Source organism: Salvelinus fontinalis, chromosome 6 (assembly GCF_029448725.1).
Source record: "Salvelinus fontinalis isolate EN_2023a chromosome 6, ASM2944872v1, whole genome shotgun sequence".
Classification (NCBI taxonomy): domain Eukaryota; kingdom Metazoa; phylum Chordata; class Actinopteri; order Salmoniformes; family Salmonidae; genus Salvelinus; species Salvelinus fontinalis.
In genome coordinates, this window is record NC_074670.1 from 35,696,106 (window position 1) to 35,719,840 (window position 23,735).

The 23,735-nt window shown below is 43.6% G+C and overlaps 1 protein-coding gene across 1 annotated transcript in view; it reads left to right on the forward strand.

Annotated features, from left to right (window-relative positions):
- LOC129857764 (zinc finger protein 236-like) overlaps positions 1-23,735 on the forward strand; it is a 96,782-nt gene that overhangs the window by 47,955 nt on the left and 25,092 nt on the right. Inside the window, exons 14-20 of the mRNA XM_055926308.1 lie at positions 198-454; positions 3,515-3,616; positions 6,845-6,984; positions 7,884-7,993; positions 14,981-15,132; positions 19,352-19,528; positions 20,957-21,245. Coding sequence (XP_055782283.1) covers positions 198-454; positions 3,515-3,616; positions 6,845-6,984; positions 7,884-7,993; positions 14,981-15,132; positions 19,352-19,528; positions 20,957-21,245 — 1,227 coding nt within the window. The remainder of the gene's footprint in view (positions 1-197; positions 455-3,514; positions 3,617-6,844; positions 6,985-7,883; positions 7,994-14,980; positions 15,133-19,351; positions 19,529-20,956; positions 21,246-23,735) is intronic.

A 23,735-nucleotide genomic window follows, 5' to 3' on the forward strand; every position in this document is an offset into this window, starting at 1 on the left:
ATACTGGCTAGCTAAGTGGCTAGCGAGAGCGTCGCTCTCCCAATTTGGTTATTGTCATGTTGCTGAAATTTGTGTGAAATTGAAACTTTCAACTCTAAATCTCTAGATGTCAAATCTTTCCATAAAAAATGGCTGATTTCTGTTTGTAGATCAAAGTAGTAAACAACCTGAATCCACCTCCCCATTCCCCCTCCCAGGTATGAGTTGGCCCAGCAGCTCCACCAACAACTGAACCCGGAGCCCTCGACGCTGGACGACCCCATGGACGGCACCACCGTGACCCACAACCTGCAGGTGGAGCTGGAGGACGGCACCCTACCGGAGGAGGCTCCTCCCATGGTGGGCTCAGAGCAGCAGGGCATGCTGGGACTGGGCCAGGCGCAGGTGGTGGACGGCGGCCAACAGGTGTCGCTGGAGACCCAGCTAAGTGACCAGCCCCTGGGACAGGAAGAGGGTAAGAGTGTCAGCGTGTTAGAGGGCAACAGTTTGGACAAGGCACAGACTCACTGGTCTTGGACACGTAATACGTAGTTATTAGGGACGCATGGGGATTTGAGGATCAGTGATTCTGTGCAGTCTGTCGGCAATATACTTTGTAGTTGATCTCGAACATAGTCTTTTAATGTCGATGCCAATCATGCCATAACGTTATAGGCCTGCTGCCACAGCCCTCTAACCTTCAATGGGGGATCCACATAGTTCTATGTTGGATGTACAAAGGATGATGTGAATAAAGTGATCCACCCCTAGAAGGTGTCTGAACCCTTCCCAACATCAAGAGACATTTCTACAGAGATACAGTCTTGCTCTCCACCCATCTCTCTTGATCTTAGATTGTATTTTTCATTTGGCCAGTCTACGCTGCAAGGTGTTTCATTTTCAGGGACAATGGTTGGCTATAACTGTGTTAGCAAATAAAGCAAGGAACTGTTGAATATGGAATCTTTCTAAACGGCGCTCCTTTTAAGATAGCAAAGGGCACAAATCTGGGTTTCTCATCTCGTCTGTTTGTATAACTCCTCCATCTCTATTCCTTCCTTCACTCCAAATAGTGTGTCCATTTATTTCACTCTTTCAAGACTTTATCTGTCCATTACTCAAACGCTATTTCCATCCCAATGCTGGATCTTCAAAAACCTTCTATTTTCTTATTGATGGTTTTCTTGGAATTGTTATTTCAATGGGTTTTTATTTACAATGGGTTTTTGGATACATCTCATTAGGATGTGTGACTGACAGAAGCCCCTCCTTGACCTTGTAGCTTTAATATTTAAAACCATTACAACGTATACTATATTTAACCTCAGAACAAAAAGAGAAGAGCACAACAAATGAAACCGGGCCAGAAGTCAAGCTTCAATCGCCATTAAAATTGCTACACTACCCTTTCAACCTCAAGAGTTCACGGTGAGTAAAAGAAAAGAGAACAGAAAGAGGGATAAAATAAAATTAACTTACCCTAGCTTTACGATTGTATTTGATTTAGATTAGTTTTCGTCCTCTCAGCCTTCGGTAAAGTCCTTTAACCGTTTTTAAAAAGGCTTAAATGCATGAATTATCCCCGGACACATTCACAGAGAGAACAGATAACCTCTTGATTTGATTCACTGATGCCTGTGGAGTGAATACATATATATATATACACTACTGTTCAAAAGTTTGGGGTCACTTAGAAATGTCCTTGTTTTTTAAAGAAAAGCACAAAAAAAGGGGAAAAAAAGACTATTGTAGCTGGAAACGGCAGTTAAAAAAAATGCAATGTCTACATAGGTGTACAGAGCCCCATTATCAGCAACCATCACTCCTGTGTTCCAATGGCACGTTGTGTTAGCTAATCCAAGTTTATCAATTTAAAAGGCTAATTGATCATTAGAAAACCTTTTTTCAATTAGGTTAGCACAGCTGAAAACTGTTGTCCTGATTTAAAGAAGCAGTAAAACTGGCCTTCTTTAGACTAGATGAGTATCTGAGGCATCAGCATTTGTGGGTTCAATTACAGGCTCAAAATGGCCAGAAACAAAGAACTTTCTTCTGAAACTCGTCAGTCTATTCTTGTTCTGAGAAATGAAGGCTATTCCATGCAAGAAATTGCCAAGAAACTGAAGATCTCGTGCAACACTGTGTACTACTCCCTTCACAGAACAGCGCAAACTGGCTCTAACCAGAATAGAAAAAGGAGTGGGAGGCCCCGGAGCACAACTGAGCAAGAGGACAAGTACATTAGTGTCTAGTTTGAGAAACAGACGCCTCACAATTCCTCAACTGGCAGCTTCATTAAATAGTACCCACAGAACACCAGTCTCAACGTCAACAGTGAAGAGGCGACTCCGGGATGCTGGCCTTCTAGGCAGAGTTCCTCTGTCCAGTGTCTGTGTTATTTTGCCCATCTTAATCTTTTATTTTTATTGCCTAGTTTGAGAGATGGCTTTTTCTTTGCAACTCTGCCTAGAAGGCCAGCATCCTGGAGTCGCCTCTTCACTGTTGACGTTGAGACTGGTGTTTTGCTGGTACTATTTATAGAAGCTGCCAGTTTTTAGCTGTGCTAACATAATTGCAAAATGGTTTTCTAATGATCAATTAGCCTTTTAAAATAACACATTTGGATTAGCCAACACAACGTGCCATTGGAACACAGGAGTGATGGTTGCTGATAATGGGCCTCTGTACGCCTATGTAGATATTACATAAAAAAATCAGCCGTTTCCAGCTACAATAGTCATTAGGGCGGCAGGTAGCCTAGTGGTTAGAGCGTTGGACTAGTAACCGAAAGGTTGCAAGATCAAATCCCCGAGCTGACAAGGTAAAAATCTGTTGTTCTGCCCCTGAACAAGGCAGTTAATCCACTGTTCCTAGGCCGTCATTGAAAATAAGTATTTGTTTTTAACTGACTTGTCTAGTTATTATATAAAGGTAAAATATATATATATATATACTTTTTTTTGTACGACGTTAACAATGTCTACACTGTATTTCTGATCAATTTGATGTTCTTTTAATAGACCAACAATGTGCTGTTCTTTCAAAAACAAGGACATGTCTAAGTGACCCCACACTTTTGAACGGTAGTGTATATTTCCACTCTATGAGTTTGGAATAATAGTGTGAAAATGAAGATAATGCCCTTTTATTGTAAGAGCTGTTTGAAAAGACCATCATCACCCATCATGACATCACCATACAGTAAATTAGTTAGTAGACCAAATAAGAAAGAGTTCCAAACCTCTAGGCCTATAACTGCACATTTGTTTGTTTTCCCCTCCCCACTCAAATCACTCCCATACAAGTCCTAACAAAATGTTGTTGTTTTTTTCTTCTTGCTTGAGACATTTTTCTTTGCCAAGAAGCTACAGTCTTTTTGGTTTCGTTTCTTTTTGACCATTTTAATTGGACAAAAATCCCAGCTTGCATTGGACCCTTTACTTGAATCGTAATACTTTGGCCTTAATTTATACGTTTTAGCCAGACTAACCTGCTTTGTTCCTCTGTCCTCTTATCTCTCCCCCTCTGACTCCAGACACCTTTGTGACTACCCAGCATGCTCTGCCTCAGAATATTAGCCACTTTGAGACGCAGACACTCCCACAGCCTGGCTTTGACCAGCAAGCACTTACTCAAGGTAACTCATGCACGTACACACAAAAACACCCCCTGCATGGTGGTGGCACACAAACCTTTCTCTCGGTACATTTAACAATGTCTGTGAGTTAACCTGGGGTAAATTATGCACTGGCACACACCACACACACACGTTGGCAGCCCGCGACTGTCTGAATCCAGTGTAATGGATAACGCCATGGTTGTCTCTGACCTCTGGCTGAGAAGAGCCCATTTACAGCGAGGACTGTCAGAAAGCATCTGCTTGGCACATCAGATATTTCATTTTCACAATGGGTAGCTTAACCTTTTGTCTCCGTGATGATTGCATCCAGCCTCTATCGCCCACAGCAGTATGCTCTCCTACAGAGGTGCATTAATCAGTAGAACACTTTGTCTTGCGACAGTTTTCCTGCCTCATCCTCGGCCTCTTATACTCTCTGTACAGTTTTGCTAATGTAAAAAGTTTGATGTCATAAATAAACCATAGACCAACAGCAGGGAGGATATTGATGTCTGTCTCTGTATGCGTGTCTGTGTTTCTCATTGGCATGTGTGTGGCACTCCACCAGATGGACTTCGATACATTTCCTCTCCTCTCTTGTTCTTTTCAAGAAGGAAAGTAAGGAATTATTCGAAAATTCCTAGAACTTCTCTCTGCCGTCTGCTAATATTTCATGAATCGTGGCCACTCATTAATATCAGTGAGTGGAGCTTTAATGAATGACTGTGTGGTTCAGAGTCCCCTAATTTACACCCTAAGACAATCCGACTGGTGGCGTAGGCACAGGAAGCTTCCTGCACAGTCTTTGTCCACGCACGCACGCACGCACGCACACACGCAGACTGGCGGCATGGGCTCTGGAAGCATCAGTCTGTTAATGGCGCGTTGTACGCGCTGTAGGAGGGTGAGCCGTAGCAATCCTTAATTAGCTTTTGTTTAACTTTTCCAATCACACTTTTAGCCATATCATGTTTGCAGTAATTAATGTCCTCCTCCGACTCTTCTAATTTGGCAAAGGCTCTAGCCTCTAGCCAGATATACAGGGTTAACTCATTTTGTGCTGCTGAATGTGAGGTTTATCCATAATAGGCTTTTCAAATCCACTTCTATCTGTGTAATCAATTAATCTATTCTAAGGTACAATTTGTGTACCAGTGGAGGCTTGTGGGGGGATAAATCAGAGGACAGATTCCTGGTATTAAAATGAATGGAACGGTATCAAACTAATTAATTCCCTTACAGCCATGACAGTGAGCCCGTCCTTCGATTTCAAGCCTCCACATGTGTATACAGTGCATTTGGAAAGTATTCAGACCCCTTGACTTTTTCCACATTTTGTTACATTACAGCCTTATTCTAAAATTGATTACATCGTTTTTTTCACTCATCAATCTACACACAATACCCCATAATGACAAAGCAAAAACAGGTTTTTAGACATTTTTGCAAATGTATTAACAATAAAAACTGATATCACATTTACATAAGTATTCAAACCCTTCCCATTCTTCTCTGCAGATCCTCTCAAGCTCTGTCAGGTTGGATGGGAGCGTCCTTGCACAGCTAATTTCAGGTCTTTCCAGAGATGTTTGATCAGGTTCAAGTCTGGGCTCTGGCTGGGCCACTCAAGGACATTCAGAGACTTGTCCCGAAGCCACTCCGGCATTGTCTGCTGTGTGCTTAGGGTTGTTGTCCTGTTGGAAGGAGAAACCTTCACCCCAGTCTGAGGTCCTGAGCGCTCTGGAGCTGGTTTCTATCAAGGATCTCTCTGTATTTTGCTCCGTTCATTTTTCCCTCGATCCGGACTAGTCTCCCACTCCCTGCCTCTGAACAACATCCTCACAGCATGATGCTGCCACCACCATGCTTCACCGTAGGGATGGTGCCAGGTTTCTTCCAGACGTGATGCTTGGCATTCAGGTAAAATAGTTCAATAATGGTTTCATCAGACCAGAGAATCTTGTTTCTCATGGTCTGAGAGTCCTTTTAGTGCCTTTTGGCAAACTCCAAGCGGGCTGTCATGTAACTTTTACTGAGGAGTGGCTTCAGTTTGGCCACTCTACCATAAAGCTGCAAAGATGATTATCCTTCTGGAAGTTTTTCCCATCTCCACAGAGGAACTCTGGAGTTCTGTCAGATTGACCATTTGGGTTCTTGGTCACCTCCCTGACCAAGGCCCTTCTGTTCCCCGGGCGCCAAAGACGTGGATGTCGAACAAGGCCGCCCCCCGCACCTCGTCGATGGAGTTGGGTTAAGGGTTAAATGCGGAAGACACATTTCAGTTGAAGGCATTCAGTTGTACAACTGACTAGGTTTTTCCCCTTTCCCCTTCCTCCTCCAATTGCTCAGTTTGGCCGGGCGGCCAGCTCTAGTTTTATTTCATTTTTTATTTCATTTTTATTTAACTGCGCAAGTCAGTTAAGAACCAATTCTTATTTACAATGGCGGCCTACCCTGGCCGAACCCTACCCTAACCTGGATGACACTGGGCCAATTGTGCGCCGCCCTATGGGACTCCTGATCATGACCAGTTATGATACAGCCCTGGATCGAACCCGGGTCTGTAGTGACGTCTCTAGCACTGCGATGCAGTGTCTTAGACCACTGCGCCACTAGGTCCCCAAAAGAAGAGTCTTGGTGGTTCTAAACTTCTTCCATTTAAGAACGATGGAGGCCACTGTGTTCTTGGGGACCTTCAATGCTGCAGATTTGTTTTGGTACCCGAAAAAAGTATGTCTCTGAGCTCTACGGATAATTCCTTCGACCTCATGGCTTGGTTTTTGCTCTGACATGCATTGTCAACTGTGGGACCTTTATATAGACATGTCCAATCAGTTGATTTTACCACAGGTGTACTCCAATCAAGTTGTAGAAACATCTCAAGGATGATCAATGGAAACAAGATGTACCTGAGCTCGATTTTGAGTCTCATAGCAAAGGGTCTGAATACTTATGTAAATAAGTAAATTAGCAAACATTTAAAAAAAAAATGATTTTGCTTTGTCATTATGGGAGTATTATGTGTAGATTGAGGATTTTCTAAAATAAAAATCAATTTAAAAAAAAAAGTTTCTACATTGGAATAAGGCGTAGCAAAATGTGGGGAAATTCAAGTAGACTGAATACTTTCCGAATGCACTGTACATCCTCCTTTAGAGTTGCTAGGGTGGTCCCTTTAAGTTCTCATACAGGGTTAACCCATTGTATGCAGTAGTGCTGACTGTACCCCTTTGTGTCCTCCTGCAGGTTTCACCATCACCGCAGAGGGCTATCCCCAGGCCCAGTTCTCCACGGTGCAGCAGCTTCAGGACTCCAGCACGCTGGAGTCTCAGGCCCTGTCCTCCAGCTACCACCCCCAGAACCTGCTCCATGTGCCCAGCCAAGAGGTGGTGAATCCAGCACCGTCAGCCTCTACCTCCACACCTTCCACAGGGGGCTTCCATCTCACCATCATAGCGTGGCATTGGCTCTATGTAGTGTAGGGTTGCAAAATGTCCCTAAGTTCTCAGTAAACCCTTCCATAGAGGTTTCTGAAAAACCCAGGGACTTTGGGAAATTTAGAATCACATTTTATTCATCACCTGTCGAATACAACTGGTGTAGACTTTACAGTGGAATGCTTGCTTACAAACTTTTCCCAATGATGCAGAGTTTTAAAAAAATGAGTTCATATTTTATTTATTATTCTAACGCAAAATAAATAAAATACACAAGAACGGAGCTATATACAGGGAGTACCAGTACCAGATCAATGTGCAGAGGTACGAGGTACTTGAGGTAGATATGTACACGAAGGCAGGGTAAAGTGACTACGCATCCGGGTAGATAATAATAAGTGTCAAATAAAGAACAGAGTAGCAGCAGCAAATTGTGTTTCTAAAAGTCTGTGTTATGTGTGTGCGTATGTAGTGTTTGAGTGAGGGGTGTGTGGGGGAGTGACAGTGTAGTGTGTGATTTGTGTATATGGTGTGTATATAAAGTCTAGTGAGTGTGCGTAGTAGGGTCAGGGCAAGAGAAAGCCAGCGCAGATAGTTTGGGTAACATTGATGAACTATTTAGCATTCTGGCTATTAGCAGTCATATGGCTTGGGGGTAGAAGCCGTCTCAGAACCTGTTTTCCACCCTAATGTAGCGGGTGTTCTATCAAGCCAAAAAGGACTAAATTAAATATAGCCTGAAGTAGTCAGTTCAAATAGACTGTATAGCGTATTGTCAAGTAGTTATTTTGTATTCAGTGATTTAATCACGATGTGGTTAATTAATGGTTGCATATATTCATGTTTAGACGAGTGGCCTGCTCCAGGAGACTAGCCAAGGAGACCTCCAGCTGTCTGACCAGACGCAGGACTACCAAGACCCTGAAGACAGCGAGGACAACAGCAAGAGGGCTTACAGGTGTGTGTGTGTGTGTTTGTCCAATATGTGTGTCTGCGGTCTGTGTGGCTCAGTTGATAGTGCATGGCGCTTGCAATGGTTGTGGGTTCGATTCCCACGGGGACCAGTACAAAAAGAAAAAGTTTGAAAAACGTATGCACGCACCGCTGTAAGTTGTTTTGGATAAGAGCCTCTGCTAAATTACTCAAATGTAAATGTCTGTAAGCGAGAGTGAGCCTCTAATTTTCGGCAAGTAATAGATGCATTTCCTTTCTGTCATTGTTCCCGGCTCGTCAGCAGATAACACTGTTATGCACCTTTATCAAAAGTTGTGCTCTAGGGCTGTAACAGCATTAGCAGTCGACACAGAGGAATGCATAACTAAGATAACACTATCAGAATCGCTCGTCCGTTGCTGTTATTGTCCCCTTGATAAAGTGACCATTTTGACCATGTCAAATCAAATTGTATTAGTCACATGCGCTGACAACAACAGGTCTAGACCTTAGAGTGAAATGCTTACTTTACACGCCCCTAACCAGCAATGCAGTTAAAAACATAAAATAAGAAATAAAAGTAACTAGTAATTAAAGAGCAGCAGTAAAAACAATAGCGAGACTATATACAGGAGGGTACCGGTACAGAGTCAATGTGCGGGGGCACCGGTTAGTTGAGGTAATATATGCATGTAGGTAGAGTTATTAAAGTGACTATGCATAGATGATAACAACAGAGAGTAGCAGCGGTGTAAAAGAGGGGGGGGGGGGGTGCAAATGAGTAGCCAATTGATTAGATGTTCAAGAGTCTTATGGCTTGTGGGTAGAAGCTGTTTAGAAGCCTCATGGACCTAGACTTAGCACTCTGGTACCTCTTGCTGTGCGGTAGCAGAGAGAACAGTCTATGATTAGTGTGGCTGGAGTCTTTGACAGTTTTAGGGCCTTCCTCTGACACTGCCTGGTATAGAGGTTCTGGATGGCAGGAAGCTTGGCCCCAGTGATGTACTGGGCCTTACGCACTACCCTCTGTAGTGCCTTGCGGTCGGAGGCAGAGCAGTTGCCATAGCAGGCAGTAATGCAACCAGTCAGGATGCTCTCGATGGTGCTGCTGTAGAATCTTTTGAGGATCTGAGGACCCATGCAAAATCTTTTTCGATTCCTGAGGGGGAATAGGCTTTGTCGTGCCCTCTTCACAACTGTCTTGGTGTGCTTGGACCGTGTTCGTTTGTTGGTGATGTGGACACCAAGGAACTTGAAGCTCTCAACCTGCTCTACTACAGCCCCGTCGATGAGAATTTTTTATTTATTTACCGTTATTTTACCAGGTAAGTTGACTGAGAACACGTTCTCATTTGCAGCAACGACCTGGGGAATAGTTACAGGGGAGAGGAGGGGGATGAATGAGCCAATTGCAAACTGGGGATTATTAGGTGACCATGATGGTTTGAGGGTCAGATTGGGAATTTAGCCAGGACACCGGGGTTAACACCCCTACTCTTACGATAAGTGCCATGGGATCTTTAATGACCTCAGAGAGTCAGGACACCCGTTTAACGTCCCATCCGAAAGACGGCACCCTACACAGGGCAGTGTCCCCAATCACTGCCCTGGGGCATTGGGATATTTTTTAGACCAGAGGAAAGAGTGCCTCCTACTGGCCCTCCAACACCACTTCCAGCAGCATCTGGTCTCCCATCCAGGGACTGACCAGGACCAACCCTGCTTAGCTTCAGAAGCAAGCCAGCAGTGGTATGCAGGGGGGTATGCTGCTGGCATGGGGGCTTGCTTGGTCTTCTTTTTCCTGTAGTCCACAATCATCTCCTTTGTCTTGATCACGTTGAGGGAGAGATTGTTCTCCTGGCACCACACGGCCAGGTCTCTGACCTCCTCCCTATAGGCTGTCTCGTTGTTGTGGGTGATATGGCCTACTACTGTGTCATCGGCAAACGTAAGGATAGTGTTGGAGTCGTACCTGGCCGTGCAGTCATGCGTGAACAGGGACTACAGGAGGGGACTGAGAACGCACCCCTGAGGGGCCCCTGTGTTGAGGATCAGCGTGGCGGATGTGTTGTTACCTACCCTTACCACCTGGGGGCGGCCCGTCACGAAGTCCAGGATCCGGTTGCAGAGGGAGGTGTTTAGTCCCAGGGTCCTTAGCTTATTGATGAGCTTTGAAGGTACTATGGTTTTGAACGCTGAGCTGTAGTCAATGGACAGCATTCTCACATAGTTGTTCCTTTTGTCCAGGTGGGAAAGGGCAGTGTGGATTGCATCATCTGTGGATCTGTTAGGGCGGTATGCAAATTGGAGTGGGTCTAGGGTTTCTGGGATAATGGTGTTGATGTGAGCCATGACCAGCCTTTCAAAGCACTTCATGGCTACAGATGTGAGTGCTACGGGGCGGTAATCATTTAGGCAGGTTACCTTAGTGTTCTTGGGCACAAGGACTATGGTTGTCTGCTTAAAACATGTTGGTATTACAGACTCGGACAGGGAGAGGTTTAAAGTGTCAGTGAAAACACTTGCCAGTTGGTCAGCGCATGCTCGCAGTACACTTCCTGGTAATCCGTCTGGCCTTGTTAATGTTGACCTGTTTAAAGGTCTTACTCACATCGGCTGAAGAGAGCATGATCACAGTCTTCCGGAACAGCTGGTGCTCTCATACATGTTTTAGTATTATTTGCCTTGAAGCGAGCATAGACGTAGTTTAGCTCGTCTAGAAGGCTAGTGTCACTGGGCAGTTCTCGTCTGTGCTTCCATTTGTAGTCTGTAATGGTTTGCAAGCCCTGCCACATGCGACGAGTGTCAGAGCAGGTGTAGTACGATTCGATCTTAGTCCTGTATTGACTCTTTGCCTGTTTGATGGTTCGTCGGAGGGCATAGCGGGATTTCTTATAAGCTTCCGGCTTAGAGTCCTGCTCCTTGAAAACAACAGCTCTAGCCTTTAGCTCAGTGCAGATGTTGCCTGTAATCCCTGGCTTCTGGTTGGGGTATGTACGTACGGTCAATGTGGGGATGACGTCATCGGTGCACATATTGATGAAACCAATAACTGGTGTAGTGTACTCCTCAATGCCATCGGCGGAATCCCGGAACACACTAGGCAGGGTAGCCTAGTGGTTAGAGCGTTGGACTAGTAACCGGAAGGTTGCAAGTTCAAATCCCCGAGCTGACAAGGTACAAATCTGTCGTTCTGCCCCTGAACAGGCAGTTAACCCACTGTTCCTAGGCCGTCATTGAAAATAAGAATTTGTTCTTAACTGACTTGCCTAGTTAAATAAAGGTAAAAAAAAAAATAATATTCCAGTCTGTGCTAGCAAAACAGTCCTGTAGCTTAGCATTTGCTTCATCCGACCACTTTTTTTATTGATCGAGTCACTGGTGCTTTCTGCTTTAATTTTTGCTTGTAAGCAGGAATCAGGAGGATATAATTATGGTCAGATTTGCCAAATGGAGGGCGAGGGAGAGCTTTGTATGCGTCTGTGTGTGGTTAAAGGTGATCCAGTGTTTTTTCCCCTCTGGTTGCACATTTAACATGCTGATAGAAATTTGGTAAGATGGATTTAAGTTTCCCTGCATTAAAGTCCCCGGATACTCGGAGCGCCATCTCTGGGTGAGCTTGTTTGCTTACGACGGAATACAGCTCATTCAGTGCTGTCTTAGTGCTATCATCGGTCTGTGGTGGTATGTAGACAGCTACGAAAAAAATAGAGATGAAAACTCTCTAGGTAAATAGTGTGGTCTACAGCTTATCATGAGATACTCTACCTCAGGCGAGCAATAGCTCAAGACTTCTTTAGATATCGTGCACCAGCTGTTGTTTACAAAAATACATAGTCCGCCGCCCCTTGTCTTACCAGACGCCTCTGTTCTGTACTGACGATACAGCGGATAACCAGCCAGCTCTATGTTGATAATGTCGTCATTCAGCCACGACTTTGTGAATCATAAGATATTACAGTTTTGAATGTCCCGTTGCTGGTTTAATCTTCCTCGTAGGTCATTTTATTTTCCAAAGATTGCACGTTTGCTAGCAGAGTGGAAGGAAGTGGGGTTTTATTCGATCGCCTACGAATTCTCAGAAGGCAGGCCGCCCTCTGGACCCTTTTTCTCCGCATTCTCTTCACGCAAATGACAAGGATCTGGGCCTGTTCCGGGGGAAGGCAGTATGTCATTCGCATCGGGCTCGTCTGACTCGTAAAAAGAAAAAAAGGATTCTGCCAGTCCGTGGTGAGTAATCGCAGTTCTGATGTCCAGAAGTTATTTTTGGTCATAAGAGACAGTAGCAGCGACATTATGTACAAAATAAGTTACAAACAACACAAAGAAACTAACAAAAAAACACAATTTGGTTAGGAATGTGTCAAACGTCAGCCTTGTTCTCCGGCGCCATCTTGTGTGTATATGACACAATGTTTATTTAGAATTTGCTCAACTAAATAACTGTCCCAAATGGCACCCTATCCCCTATCTAGTGCACTACTTTTGACCATGTTGCCATTTGGGGATCAAACAATGAGTTTAACTCTGCTAGCTTTCTATCTGTAAAGGTGACTGTGGCAGATTGTGTTGCTCCAGGCTTTTTGTTTTGTTTACTGACTTGTGTGTCAGATGTCTGTAGAGGTGACGGTGGCAGATTGTGTTGCTACAAGCTCTTAGTTTTCCAACTAACTTGTGTCCTCCTCTACATCTGACGCACTAGCCACTGATGTTGTTGCCTTGTGGAAACAGAGAGTGGGACGGGAAGGGGACCGAGTAATGCGTCATGCTTTTATTCAGTTTTCCCTCAGTTGTTCCCCATGGCACTCAGAACGGATGCAAAAAAAAAGACTTACAAAATCCCTACCACGTCAGCGCACAATGCATTATTAATGCACGTCTAGGATGAAACGACTAGCGGTATAGACAAAACAAGAGAAAGGAGGACATAGGTAGATAAGGGGAATACGTATTTGAGATTGTAAACTACTGAACGTTCTCCTTCAGATACGACACAGATGTAGTCAAGACCAAGGTTTTAACAGTGAGAAAAGAGTATAGTGTGTGCTCTAGTGTGACTTCAGTTTGGGAGTAATGCTCTGTGTGGAGTCCTGTATATGTATCAAAATTAGACTCCACATTCTGTTTAGATAAGTACACACATACACCCCATATATATGGGGAGATTATCTCTCTCTGTCTCATTCTAAAGGCTGTGCAGACAGTGGTTGCTCCACTTAAAGTTTTGTGATTTATGCTGCGGGATTTAGAAGTCATTTGTGGTTTAGTACAATACCCTACTCACCACTTCATTGCTTCAGACCAGCGCAAGGGGGGAGTTAGAACATTGATTATGCTTTTGAGTCCTACTGTGTCTCTAACTGACAATGAATGGGCGACATAAACCTAAATAGAAACTGATAATTGTGGACGACTTCAGTATTACTAAAACTGTTGTTACGCTAAGTTTTGTATTTTATTTTGTTAGGATTATTTTGCTCTTACTGTAGTACTTTAGGCCACTCCGGACCGGTCACGTTAGACCGTTGCGCCACTCAGGCGCATTAGCTGTTAGCTGTGTTGCTACAGATGCTGGTTCAAGACCCGTGAGATGATTGTGGGTTTTTTGTTTCTCTCCCTCTAAAAATATAAATAAATAATTCTAAATAATAAACTGGCTTTATTTACAAATTAGTAACAATGTCTCACCACATGTTCAAGATTGGCCTTTTTCTCGCTCATCTCCAAAATATTGTTATTTTTTAAACAATTTGATTATTGTTATTCATTTAGAAGCAATAGCCTACAACTATTTTAGCACCGTTTCGCGCTGCTCTGAGACGGGGACTGGTCTTGATATATCAAGGAGATTTTAATTTTCACTGAATCTCTGTTTGGGTGTTGGTTAGACTAGAATTTGAAAATTAGGGTGAAGAAATGTTATGCTCTTAGTGTAACCTTTATTTAACTAGGCAAGTCAGTTAATAACAAATTCTTATTTACAAGGACAGCCTACTCCTTCCTCCTTGTCAGGGAATTGAACCCCGGTGTCCTGCGTGCCCGCACAACACGGGGATTCTTTAGCTAAATAGCCCAGTAATGTACTCCCGACCGTTACGTTGTACATTGGGATAATTTCCGTTCCATTCTAACGGAAACCCAGAGGGTTTTTCGTTTTTCTTGGACTAGAAAGAACATAATATTAATCAAATTAAATAAGCAAGTACGAGTCAAAAGTTTAGACACACCTTCTCATTCCAGGGTTTTTCTTTATTTAGACTATTTTCTACATTGTAGAATAATAGTGAAGACATTTATGAAACACCTATGAAATAACACATGGAATCAGTTATGAACAAATTCTTATTTACAAGGACAGCCTACTCCTTCCTCCCCATCGGGGAATTGAGCCCCGGTCTCCCACGTGCCTGCGTTCTCTAGTACAGCCACTATTGAAGGCTATCAAATGCTTCTCAAAGATGCTCTCTGGTAGTCAAACTAGCACTAACTAGAATCAATGGTACCAGTGGTTCACACTTAAATAACGTGCCATAGAATTCTGCTGCACCATGCATGCTGCGCCGCAGTACACTGTCATTTTTAAAGCTTCAACTCATAACTCACACCTTCCAAACAGGAAGAACAAACAGATGCCATAGGGCTGAGTTAGTGACCTTTCCAAAGAAAGGTCTGGTTTTCAGTTATTCCACTCTTCACAAAAAGTCTAATGTACTTTTATAAACCCCAACTTGCTTTGTGAATTGGTGGTGGAATTTTGAAATGATTCCTGTTGTCAGTATTGTTAATTGAGGATTGGTGACTTTTTAGGACCTTTATTGATACACATCTCATTGACAGAAACAGAAACATTATTATATAATGGTCGTGTTCATTAGGGCACGCGATGGAAAGGGTTTTGCAACAGACCAAATAAGTGTTTCCTTTTGGTGGTCAGTTAGTCCCTCCCTGTTTTAGTCTGTTTTCTTCAGTTTGCTTCCTAATGAACATGACCTGTGTGTTTGATTCCCCCCAGGTGCACCATGTGTAATAAACCTTTTAAGAAGTCCAGCCATCTGAAGCAACACGTGCGCTCCCACACCGGAGAGAAACCCTACTGCTGCAACATTTGTGGCCGATGCTTCGTCTCAGCAGGGGTCCTCAAGTCCCACCTCAACACACACACAGGTAAGAACAGTGTACCTCAGCACGCCTGCATACAGTGGCAAGAAAAAGTATGTTAACCCTTTGGAATTACCTGGACTTCTGCATAGATTGGTCATAACATTTTATCTGATCTTCATCTAAGTCACAACAATAGACAAACACAGTCTGCTTAAACTAATAACGCACAAACAATTATACATTTTCATGTCTTTATTGAACACCCCGTCTAAACATTCATAGTGCAGGGTGGTAAAAGTATGTGAACCCTTGGATTTAATAACTAGTTGACCCTCCTTTGACAGCAATAACCTCAACCAAACGTTTTCTGTAGTTGCGAATCATACCTGCACAACGGTCATGAGGAATTTTGGACCATTCCTCTTTAACAAAACTGTTGCAGTTCAGTAATATTCTTGGGATGTCTGGTGTGAACTGCTCTCTTGAGGTCATGCCACAGCATCTCAATCGGGTTGAGGTCAGGACTTCTGGGCCCCTCCAGAAGGCGTATTTTCTTCTGTTGAAGCCATTCTGTTTTTGGGTTGTTGTCCTGTTGCATCACCCAACTTCTGTTGAACTTCAATTGGCGGACAGATAGGCAAAATATCTTGATAAACTTGGGAATCCATTTTTCTGACGATGATAGCAAGGTGTCCAGGCCCTGAGGCCAGGCCCTGAACTTTCTCCATTTATAGACAATTTGTCTTACCGTGGACTGATGAACATCAAGGCTTTTAGAGATACTTCTGTAACCCTTTCCAGCTTTATGCAAGTCAACAATTCTTTATCTTAGGTCTTCTGAGATCTCTTTTTGTTCAAGGCATGGTTCACATTAGGGCAATGGTTCTTGTTGAATAGCAAACTAAAATTTTGTGAGTTTTTTATAGGGCAGGGCAGCTCTAACCAACATCTCCAATCTTATCTCAATGATTGTACAGTCGTGGCCAAAAGTTTTGAGAATCACACAAATATAAATTTTCACAAAGTTTGCTGCTTCAGTGTCTTTAGATATTTTTGTCAGATTTTGTCAGTTTGTCAGTTACTATGGAATACTGAAGTATAATTACAAGCATTTCATAAGTGTCAAAGGCTTTTATTGACAATTACATGAAGTTGATGTTGAGTGTTGACCCTTCTTTTTCAAGACTTCTGCAATCCACCATGGCATCCTGTCAATTAACTTCTGGGCCACATCCTGACTGATGGCAGCCCATTCTTGCATAATCAATGGTTGGAATTTGTCAGAATTTGTGGGTTTTTGTTTGTCCACCCACCTCTTGAGGATTGACCACACGTTCTCAATGGGATTAAGGTCTGGGTAGTTTCATGATCATGGACCCAAAATATCGATGTTTTGTTCCCCGATCCACTTAGTTATCACTTTTGCCTTTCGGCAAGGTGCTCCATCATGCTGGAAAAGGCATTGTTCGTCACCAAACTGTTCCTGGATGGTTGGGAGAAGTTGCTCTCGGAGGATGTGTTGGTACCGTTCTTTATTCATGGCTGTGTTCTTAGGCAAAATTGTGAGTGAGCCCACTCCCTTGGCTGAGAAGCAACCCCACACATGAATGGTCTCAGGATGCTTACTGTAGGCACGACACAGGACTGATGGTAGCGCTCACCTTGTCTTCTCCGGACAAGCTTTTTTCCAGATGCCCCAAACAATCGAAAAGGGGATTCATCAGAGAAAATGACTTTACCCCAGTCCTCAGCAGTCCAATCCCTGTACCGTTTGCAGAATATCAATCTGTCCCTGATGTTTTTCCTGGAGAGAAGTGGCTTCTTTGCTGCCCTTCTTGACACCAGGCCATCCTACAAAAGTCTTCGCCTCACTGTGCATGCAGTCACACCTGCCTGCTGTCATTCCTGAGCAAGCTCTGTACTGGTGGTGCCCCGTTCCCGCAGCTGAATAAGCTTTAGGAGACGGTCCTGGCGCTTGCTGGACTTTCTTGGGCGCCCTGAAGCCTTCTTCACAACAATTGAACCGCTCTCCTTGAAGTTCTTGATGATCCGATAAATGGTTGATTTAGGTGCAATCTTACTGGCAGCAATATCCTTGCCTGTGAAGCCCTTTTTGTGCAAAACAATGATGATGGCACGTGTTTCCTTTCAGGTAACCATGATTGACAGAGGAAGAACAATGATTCCAAGCACCACCCTCCTTTTGAAGCTTCCAGTCTGTTATTTGAACTCAGTCAGCATGACAGAGTGATCTCCAGCCTTGTCCTCGTCAACACTCACACCTGTGTTAACGAGAGAATCACTGACATGATGTCAGCTGGTCTTTTTGTGGCAGGGCTGAAATGCAGTGTAAATGTTTTTTGGGGGATTCAGTTTATTTACATGGCAAAGAGGGACTTTTCAATTAAAACTTCTTAAGGATCAAATCCCTTTAACGGGATCGATTTGACAACATCCAGTGAAATGGCAGAGCGCCAAATTCAAATTAAATTACTATAAATGTTAAACTTTCATGCAATCACACATGCAATACACCAAATTAAACCTACACTTGTTGTTAATCCAGCCAATGTGTCAGATTTCAAAAAGGCTTTACGGCAAAAGCAAACCATGCGATTATCTGAGGATAGCACCCCACCAAACAAACACAGACAATCATAATTCAACCCGCCAGGCGCGACATGAAACTCAGAAATAAAGATATAATTCATGCCTTACCTTTGACGAGCTTCTTCTGTTGGCACTCCAATATGTCCCATAAATATATTTTTGTTCGATTAATTCCGTCGTTATATATCCAAAATGTCAATTTATTTGGCGCGTTTGATCAAGAAAAACACTGGTTCCAACTCGCTCAACAAAATATCTCATAAGTTACCTGTAATCTTTGTCCAAACATTTCAAACAACTTTCCTAATACAACTTTATGTATTTTTTTTACATAAATAATCGATAAAATTTAGGACGGGATAAACTGCGTTCAATACCGGACGAAAACAAAGTGGAGCGTGCTTTCAGGTCACGCGCCTCTAACAAACAGTACACTTCACTCGACCCTCGTTCTGAAAAGGGCTACTTCTTCATTACACAAAGGAAAAACATCAACCAATTTCTAAAGACTGTTGACATCCAGTGGAAGCGATAGGAACTGCAAGCAAGTGCCTTAGAAATCCAGATCCCCATAGAAACCTAATTGAAAAGAGTGACCTCAACATTTTTTTACTGGATGGTTTGGTCTCGGGGTTTCGCCTGCCAAATAAGTTCTGTTATACTCACAGACATCATTCAAACTGTTTTAGAAACTTTAGAGTGTTTTCTATCCAAATCTACTAATAATATGCATATCCTAGCTTCTGGGCCTGAGTAGCAGGTAGTTTACTTTGGGCATGCTTTTCAATCGGACGTGAAAATACCGCCCCCTAGCCTAGAGCGGTTAACACCTGCCCGCTTAACCCGGAATCCAGCCGCACCAATGTGTTGGAGGAAACAACGTTCAACTGACGACCGAGGTCAGCCTGCAGGTGCCCGGCCCTCCACAAGGACTCACTAAAGCGCAATGAGCCAAATAAAGCCAAACCCTCCCCGAACCCGGACGATGCTGGGCCAATTGCGCGCTGCCCTATTAGACTCCGGATCGCAGCTGATTGTGATACAGCCCCGGATAGAACCTGGGTCTGTAGTGACGCTTCTAGCACTGTGATGCAGTGTCTTAGACCGCTGCGCCACTCGGGAGGCGGGGTATCTGTACTTTCCTTGACTGTTTCAATCTTTTGCTTTTACTCCAATACATTCCTAAAGAAAATAATGTACTTTTTACTCCATACATTTTCCCTGACACCCAAAAGTACTCGTTACATTTTGAATGCTTAGCAATACAGGAAATTGGTTCAATTCACACACTTGTCAAGAGAACATCCCTGGTATCCCTCAAATCTGGCAGACTCACTAAACACAAATGCTTTGTTTGTATAATTAGCCCCTGGCTATCCTTAAATAAATAAAAAAACAAGAAATCGTGCCATTTGTTTGCTTAATATAAGGAATACTTTTGATACGTAAGTCTATTTTTTGCAATTACATAGATTTTTGATACTTAAGTATATTTAAAACAAAATTCTTTTAGACTTTTACTCAAGGAGTATTTTACTATGAAGGTATCTTTACTTTTACTCAAGTATGGCAATTGGGTACTTTTTCCACCTCTGGGGAAACCCAAACCTTATTGGTCACTGATGAAACATATGGTCATTTATATCTCCATCTCTTTTGCTCCCGCTCCTAGGAGTGAAGGCCTATAAGTGTAACATGTGTGACACATCCTTCACCACCAACGGCAGTCTGAATCGCCACATGGTTGTCCACCTGAAGCCCTACAAGTGTCACATGTGTGAGGACAGCTTCCGCAACAACGTGCTGTATAGGAAGCACTTGAAGAAGGACCACGCCGAAGTGGACAGAGGTACAGACATAGGCTGTGTCCCAATAATATCTCCTTTCACCTAAAGTATGCATTTGTTCACTACTTCCCACAAATCTAAAAGCATTGGATTGGTGGAGGCTAGTAGTAGTTTCTATGATATTTCTTATACCAGTCATTTCCTTCCAAATCAGTGAAGGGAAGTGAACAAGTGCACACTTAGGGAGGAAGGAGAGGAATTTGGGACATGGCCATAGAGATATACACTAGATACGCATTTCGCTACACCCACCATAACATCTGCTAAATATGTGTATGTGACCAATACATTTTTTATTTAGAGTGGCTAGTGTCATAGATCTGTTAAGCTCTAGATTTTGCTGATAATGGCAGCCATATTGGTCAGTGTCCCATTTAATTAGTACAGAGCTGTAGTATTTACAAAATCCTTCAAAGAAATCCTTCAAATTAGGGGATTTGATTATTTCAGCCACACCTGTTGTTGACAGGTATATAAAATTGAGCACAAAGTCATGCAATCTCCATAGACAAACATTATCATTAGAGGGGCCTTACTGAAGAGTTCAGTGACTTTCAACGTGGCACTGTCATAGGATGCCACCTTTCCAACAAGTCAGTTTGTCAAATTTCTGTGCTGCTGGAGCTGCCCCGGTGAACTGGAAGTGCTGTTATTGTGAAGTGGAAACGTCTAGGAGCAACAACGGCTCAGCCGCGAAGTGGTAGGCCACATCTTCTCACAGAATGGGACCGCTGAAGCGTGTAGTGTGTAAAAAATAGTCTGTCCTCACTACCGAGTGTCAAACTGCCTCTGAACGCAACATCAGCACAATAACTGTCGGGTGCTTCATGAGATGGGTTTCCATGGCCGAGCAGCCGCGCACAAGCCTAAGATCACCATGCACAATGCCAAGCGTAGGCTGGAGTGGTGTAAAGCTCACCACCATTGGGCTTATCTGGAGCAGTGGAAATGCATTCTATGGGTTGATGAATCATGCTTCACCATCAGGCAGAAAAGTGAGGATAAAATGAGATTCAGCTTTCATTAAGTTTTATGTGGATTTTGACACCAAGGCAATATACACCATTTTCACTTTGGACCTCCAGACCTTTGCAAAGAAAGAATTTGGCCCCTGGGCAAAATGAGTTTGACACCCCTAGAAAAAGGCAATCAGCCATGATTACATAAAAGTTAAAGCAGACCTGGGTCACATACGGTTTCCAAATATTTGAAGTGCTTGATTTTAGCTGGTCTGCTTCCATATAGAGTGTGAACTTTTAGTAATATTCCATTTGATTATATTCTGCCTGACAAGTTTATATTGACAAGCAGCAATTATTTGAAATGCATGTGAAATGGACCCAGGTCTGAGTTGCAGTTGTGGGCGTGATGTTGAGTGACACTTAAGAAGCATGTGAAACCTTTCCTCCTATGTGTCTCTCCCCTCGCAGGGCTGGAGGATGAGGACGGCGATGAGGAAGAGGAGGGCGAGCAGACCGTGATGAAAAGGAACCGGGCCAACATCATAACCTTCACCGAGGAGCAGGCGGAGGAGCTGGCCAAGAATGACCCTGGTGACGAGGCGTCAGTGTCGGAGAAGGTGCTGGCCCAGTCGGCGGCGGAGCGCGACCGCATCAGCGAGATCAAGGACAAAGCGGTGGAGCTGGAGACGGAGCCCAAGTTCGCCAACTGCTGTAACTTCTGCCCCAAGACCTTCAAGAAGCCCAGCGACCTCGTCAGGTGAGCTGAGTGTCGGAGAACTGTCTCCCTTTGTCCTGTACTCTCTTATATGCTCTTTCTCACTCTATCTTCCTCTACTTTCTGTCTCTATTTCTCTGTCCTATTCAGGGCCTGAAACTAACGTTTTGTTCCGCCAGCCATTCTGTGGCAGGTAGATTTAAAAATTGACCAGCCACTCATTTTAACTCATTTTAACTAGCCAAAATGTTTACATCAAAACCTTCCCCCCAAAAACAGAAAATGAAATAGCATTGGGCATGCTTCTAAAATAAGAAATGTATTACTAGTAAGAAGTGATGTGGTATATTGCCCAATGCTTTTTCATTTTTTGTGACCTTAGTCTTTTAATCAAAATATCACAGATGAGACAAAAAAATTCAGCTGCCCCTTTAAAGGAAAGATTCACCCATTTTGAGTGATGTTCTATCGATTCCCTGGATCATTTCATGTTTTCATGTGTATCTGAGCTATCGCTGTTCAAGCAGGCAGAAATTCAGCGGGTATGAAGCATCTCACTACACTGGAAGTTAATAGGAATATGACTTTTAGATCACAAAAACATCCGTCATACATGTCAGATTTCAATACTGGCCGATGTCATAACGCGAGAGGTTGTCTTCGATTGAGCCATTGATCATATTTTTGCGATATTCCTACCTGGAGAAATGTGTAATTGAAGAGAGGGTCGAGCACATTTCTCCTGTTTGTCTGCCTCTTCAGTCCAGGGGGCATTGCATGGTGCTGTTGTGAATGTCAGACTGCAGGTTGAACATGGTGAGATTGTACACTTCTAAATTGATTGTGCCGTTTGTTTTGGCAATTTTACAACTAACTAGCTACTTCACATGCTGAACAGATTTCCATGTTTCCACATCCATTTTCACATGTTGGTACCAACCTTATTATAACAATAAAATAAAACATTTGTTCACAAAAATATTGTTCTCACAAAAATATGGTTATTTAACACTGTAAATTATAGGAATTAATGGTTTTGGGTGGATTTTTCCTTTAATGGAGGTTACCATGGCAACCAGGGCATTCATGCCGCTCTAGTCGTTCTTTAAAAGTAATTTCCTCACCATCTTAAATAAGCATGCCCCTTTCAAAAAATGTAAAACTAAGAACAGATATAGCCCTTGGTTCACTCCAGACCTGACTGCCCTCGACCAGCACAAAAACATCCTGTGGCGGACTGCAATAGCATCGAATAGTCCCCGCGATGTGCAACTTTTCAGGGAAGCCAGGAACCAATACACGCAGTCAGTCAGGAATGCAAACGCTAGCTTTTTCAAACAGAAATTTGCATCCTGTAGCTCTAACTCCAAAACGTTTTGGGACACTGTAAAGTCCATGGAGAATAAGAGCACCTCCTCCCAGTTGCCTACAGCACTGAGGCTAGGAAATGCTGTCACCACTGATGAATACACAATAATCGAGAATTTCAATAAGCATTTTTCTATGGCTGGCCAACAGCTCCGCACCCCCCGCAGCTACTTGCCCCTCTTATCCTTCACCAAAATCCAGATAGCTGATGTTCTGAAAGAGCTGCAAAACCTGGACCCGTACAAATCAGCTGGGCTAGACAATCTGGACCCTCTCTTTCTAAAATTATCCGCCGCCATTGTTGCAACCCCTATTACCAGTCTGTTCAACCTCTTTCGTATTGTCTGAGATCCCTAAAGATTGGAAAGCTGCCGCAGTCATTCCCCTCTTCAAAGGGGGTGACACTCTAGACCCAAACTATTATAGACCTATATCCATCCTGCCCTGCCTTTCTAAAGTCTTCGAAAGCCAAGTTAATGAACAGAGTGATAGAACACTGGAGTGATAGATGAGCAGATGATAATGTGCAAGTAGAAATACTGGTGTCTCTGTAGTCATGTTCAGGTGCAGTCCAGCCCGTGAGTCTACGTCCATCTCCACCGCTCTCTCTCACCCTCTCTCTCCTTCACATTATTCTGTCATGATTGTCTTTCCCAGCGGTTGAAGAGTTACCTTGTCGTTCCAGCCGCCCTCTCCTCCTGGACCTCTCAAAGAGCAATGCCCAGCTCATTGTCTCCCCACCCCATCCTATATCCCAGAAGAGCCCTCCACTACAGAGAGCCCAATTACAGGGCCCTGAACAGGCTCCAAACTGCAGCCCTGACCCAACCTCTCTCCCAGAAGAAGAGCCCTCCTCCCAGTCACTACAACAGTTTCCACTGCAGACCTCTGCTCTGAGAGGGGCTCCACAATAGACCCTATCTGAAGTTATTAACACAGCCCACAGCTCTCACAGGCTGGCTGACAGGGTTCGTGTTATTGGGGTGCTTATCACCTGCCAATACACACACACGTGTTTACTGGGGAGTTCATTCGTGAGATCACCGCCGAACAAGCTGTTAAACAGCCAATTTTATTTGTTTATCTCCCATCGTCTGTCATCGTTAGGCGCTGGAGAAATGAGTTGTTTCCCTCTTCATTTCCCTCTTGTTTGGCACTAGTGTT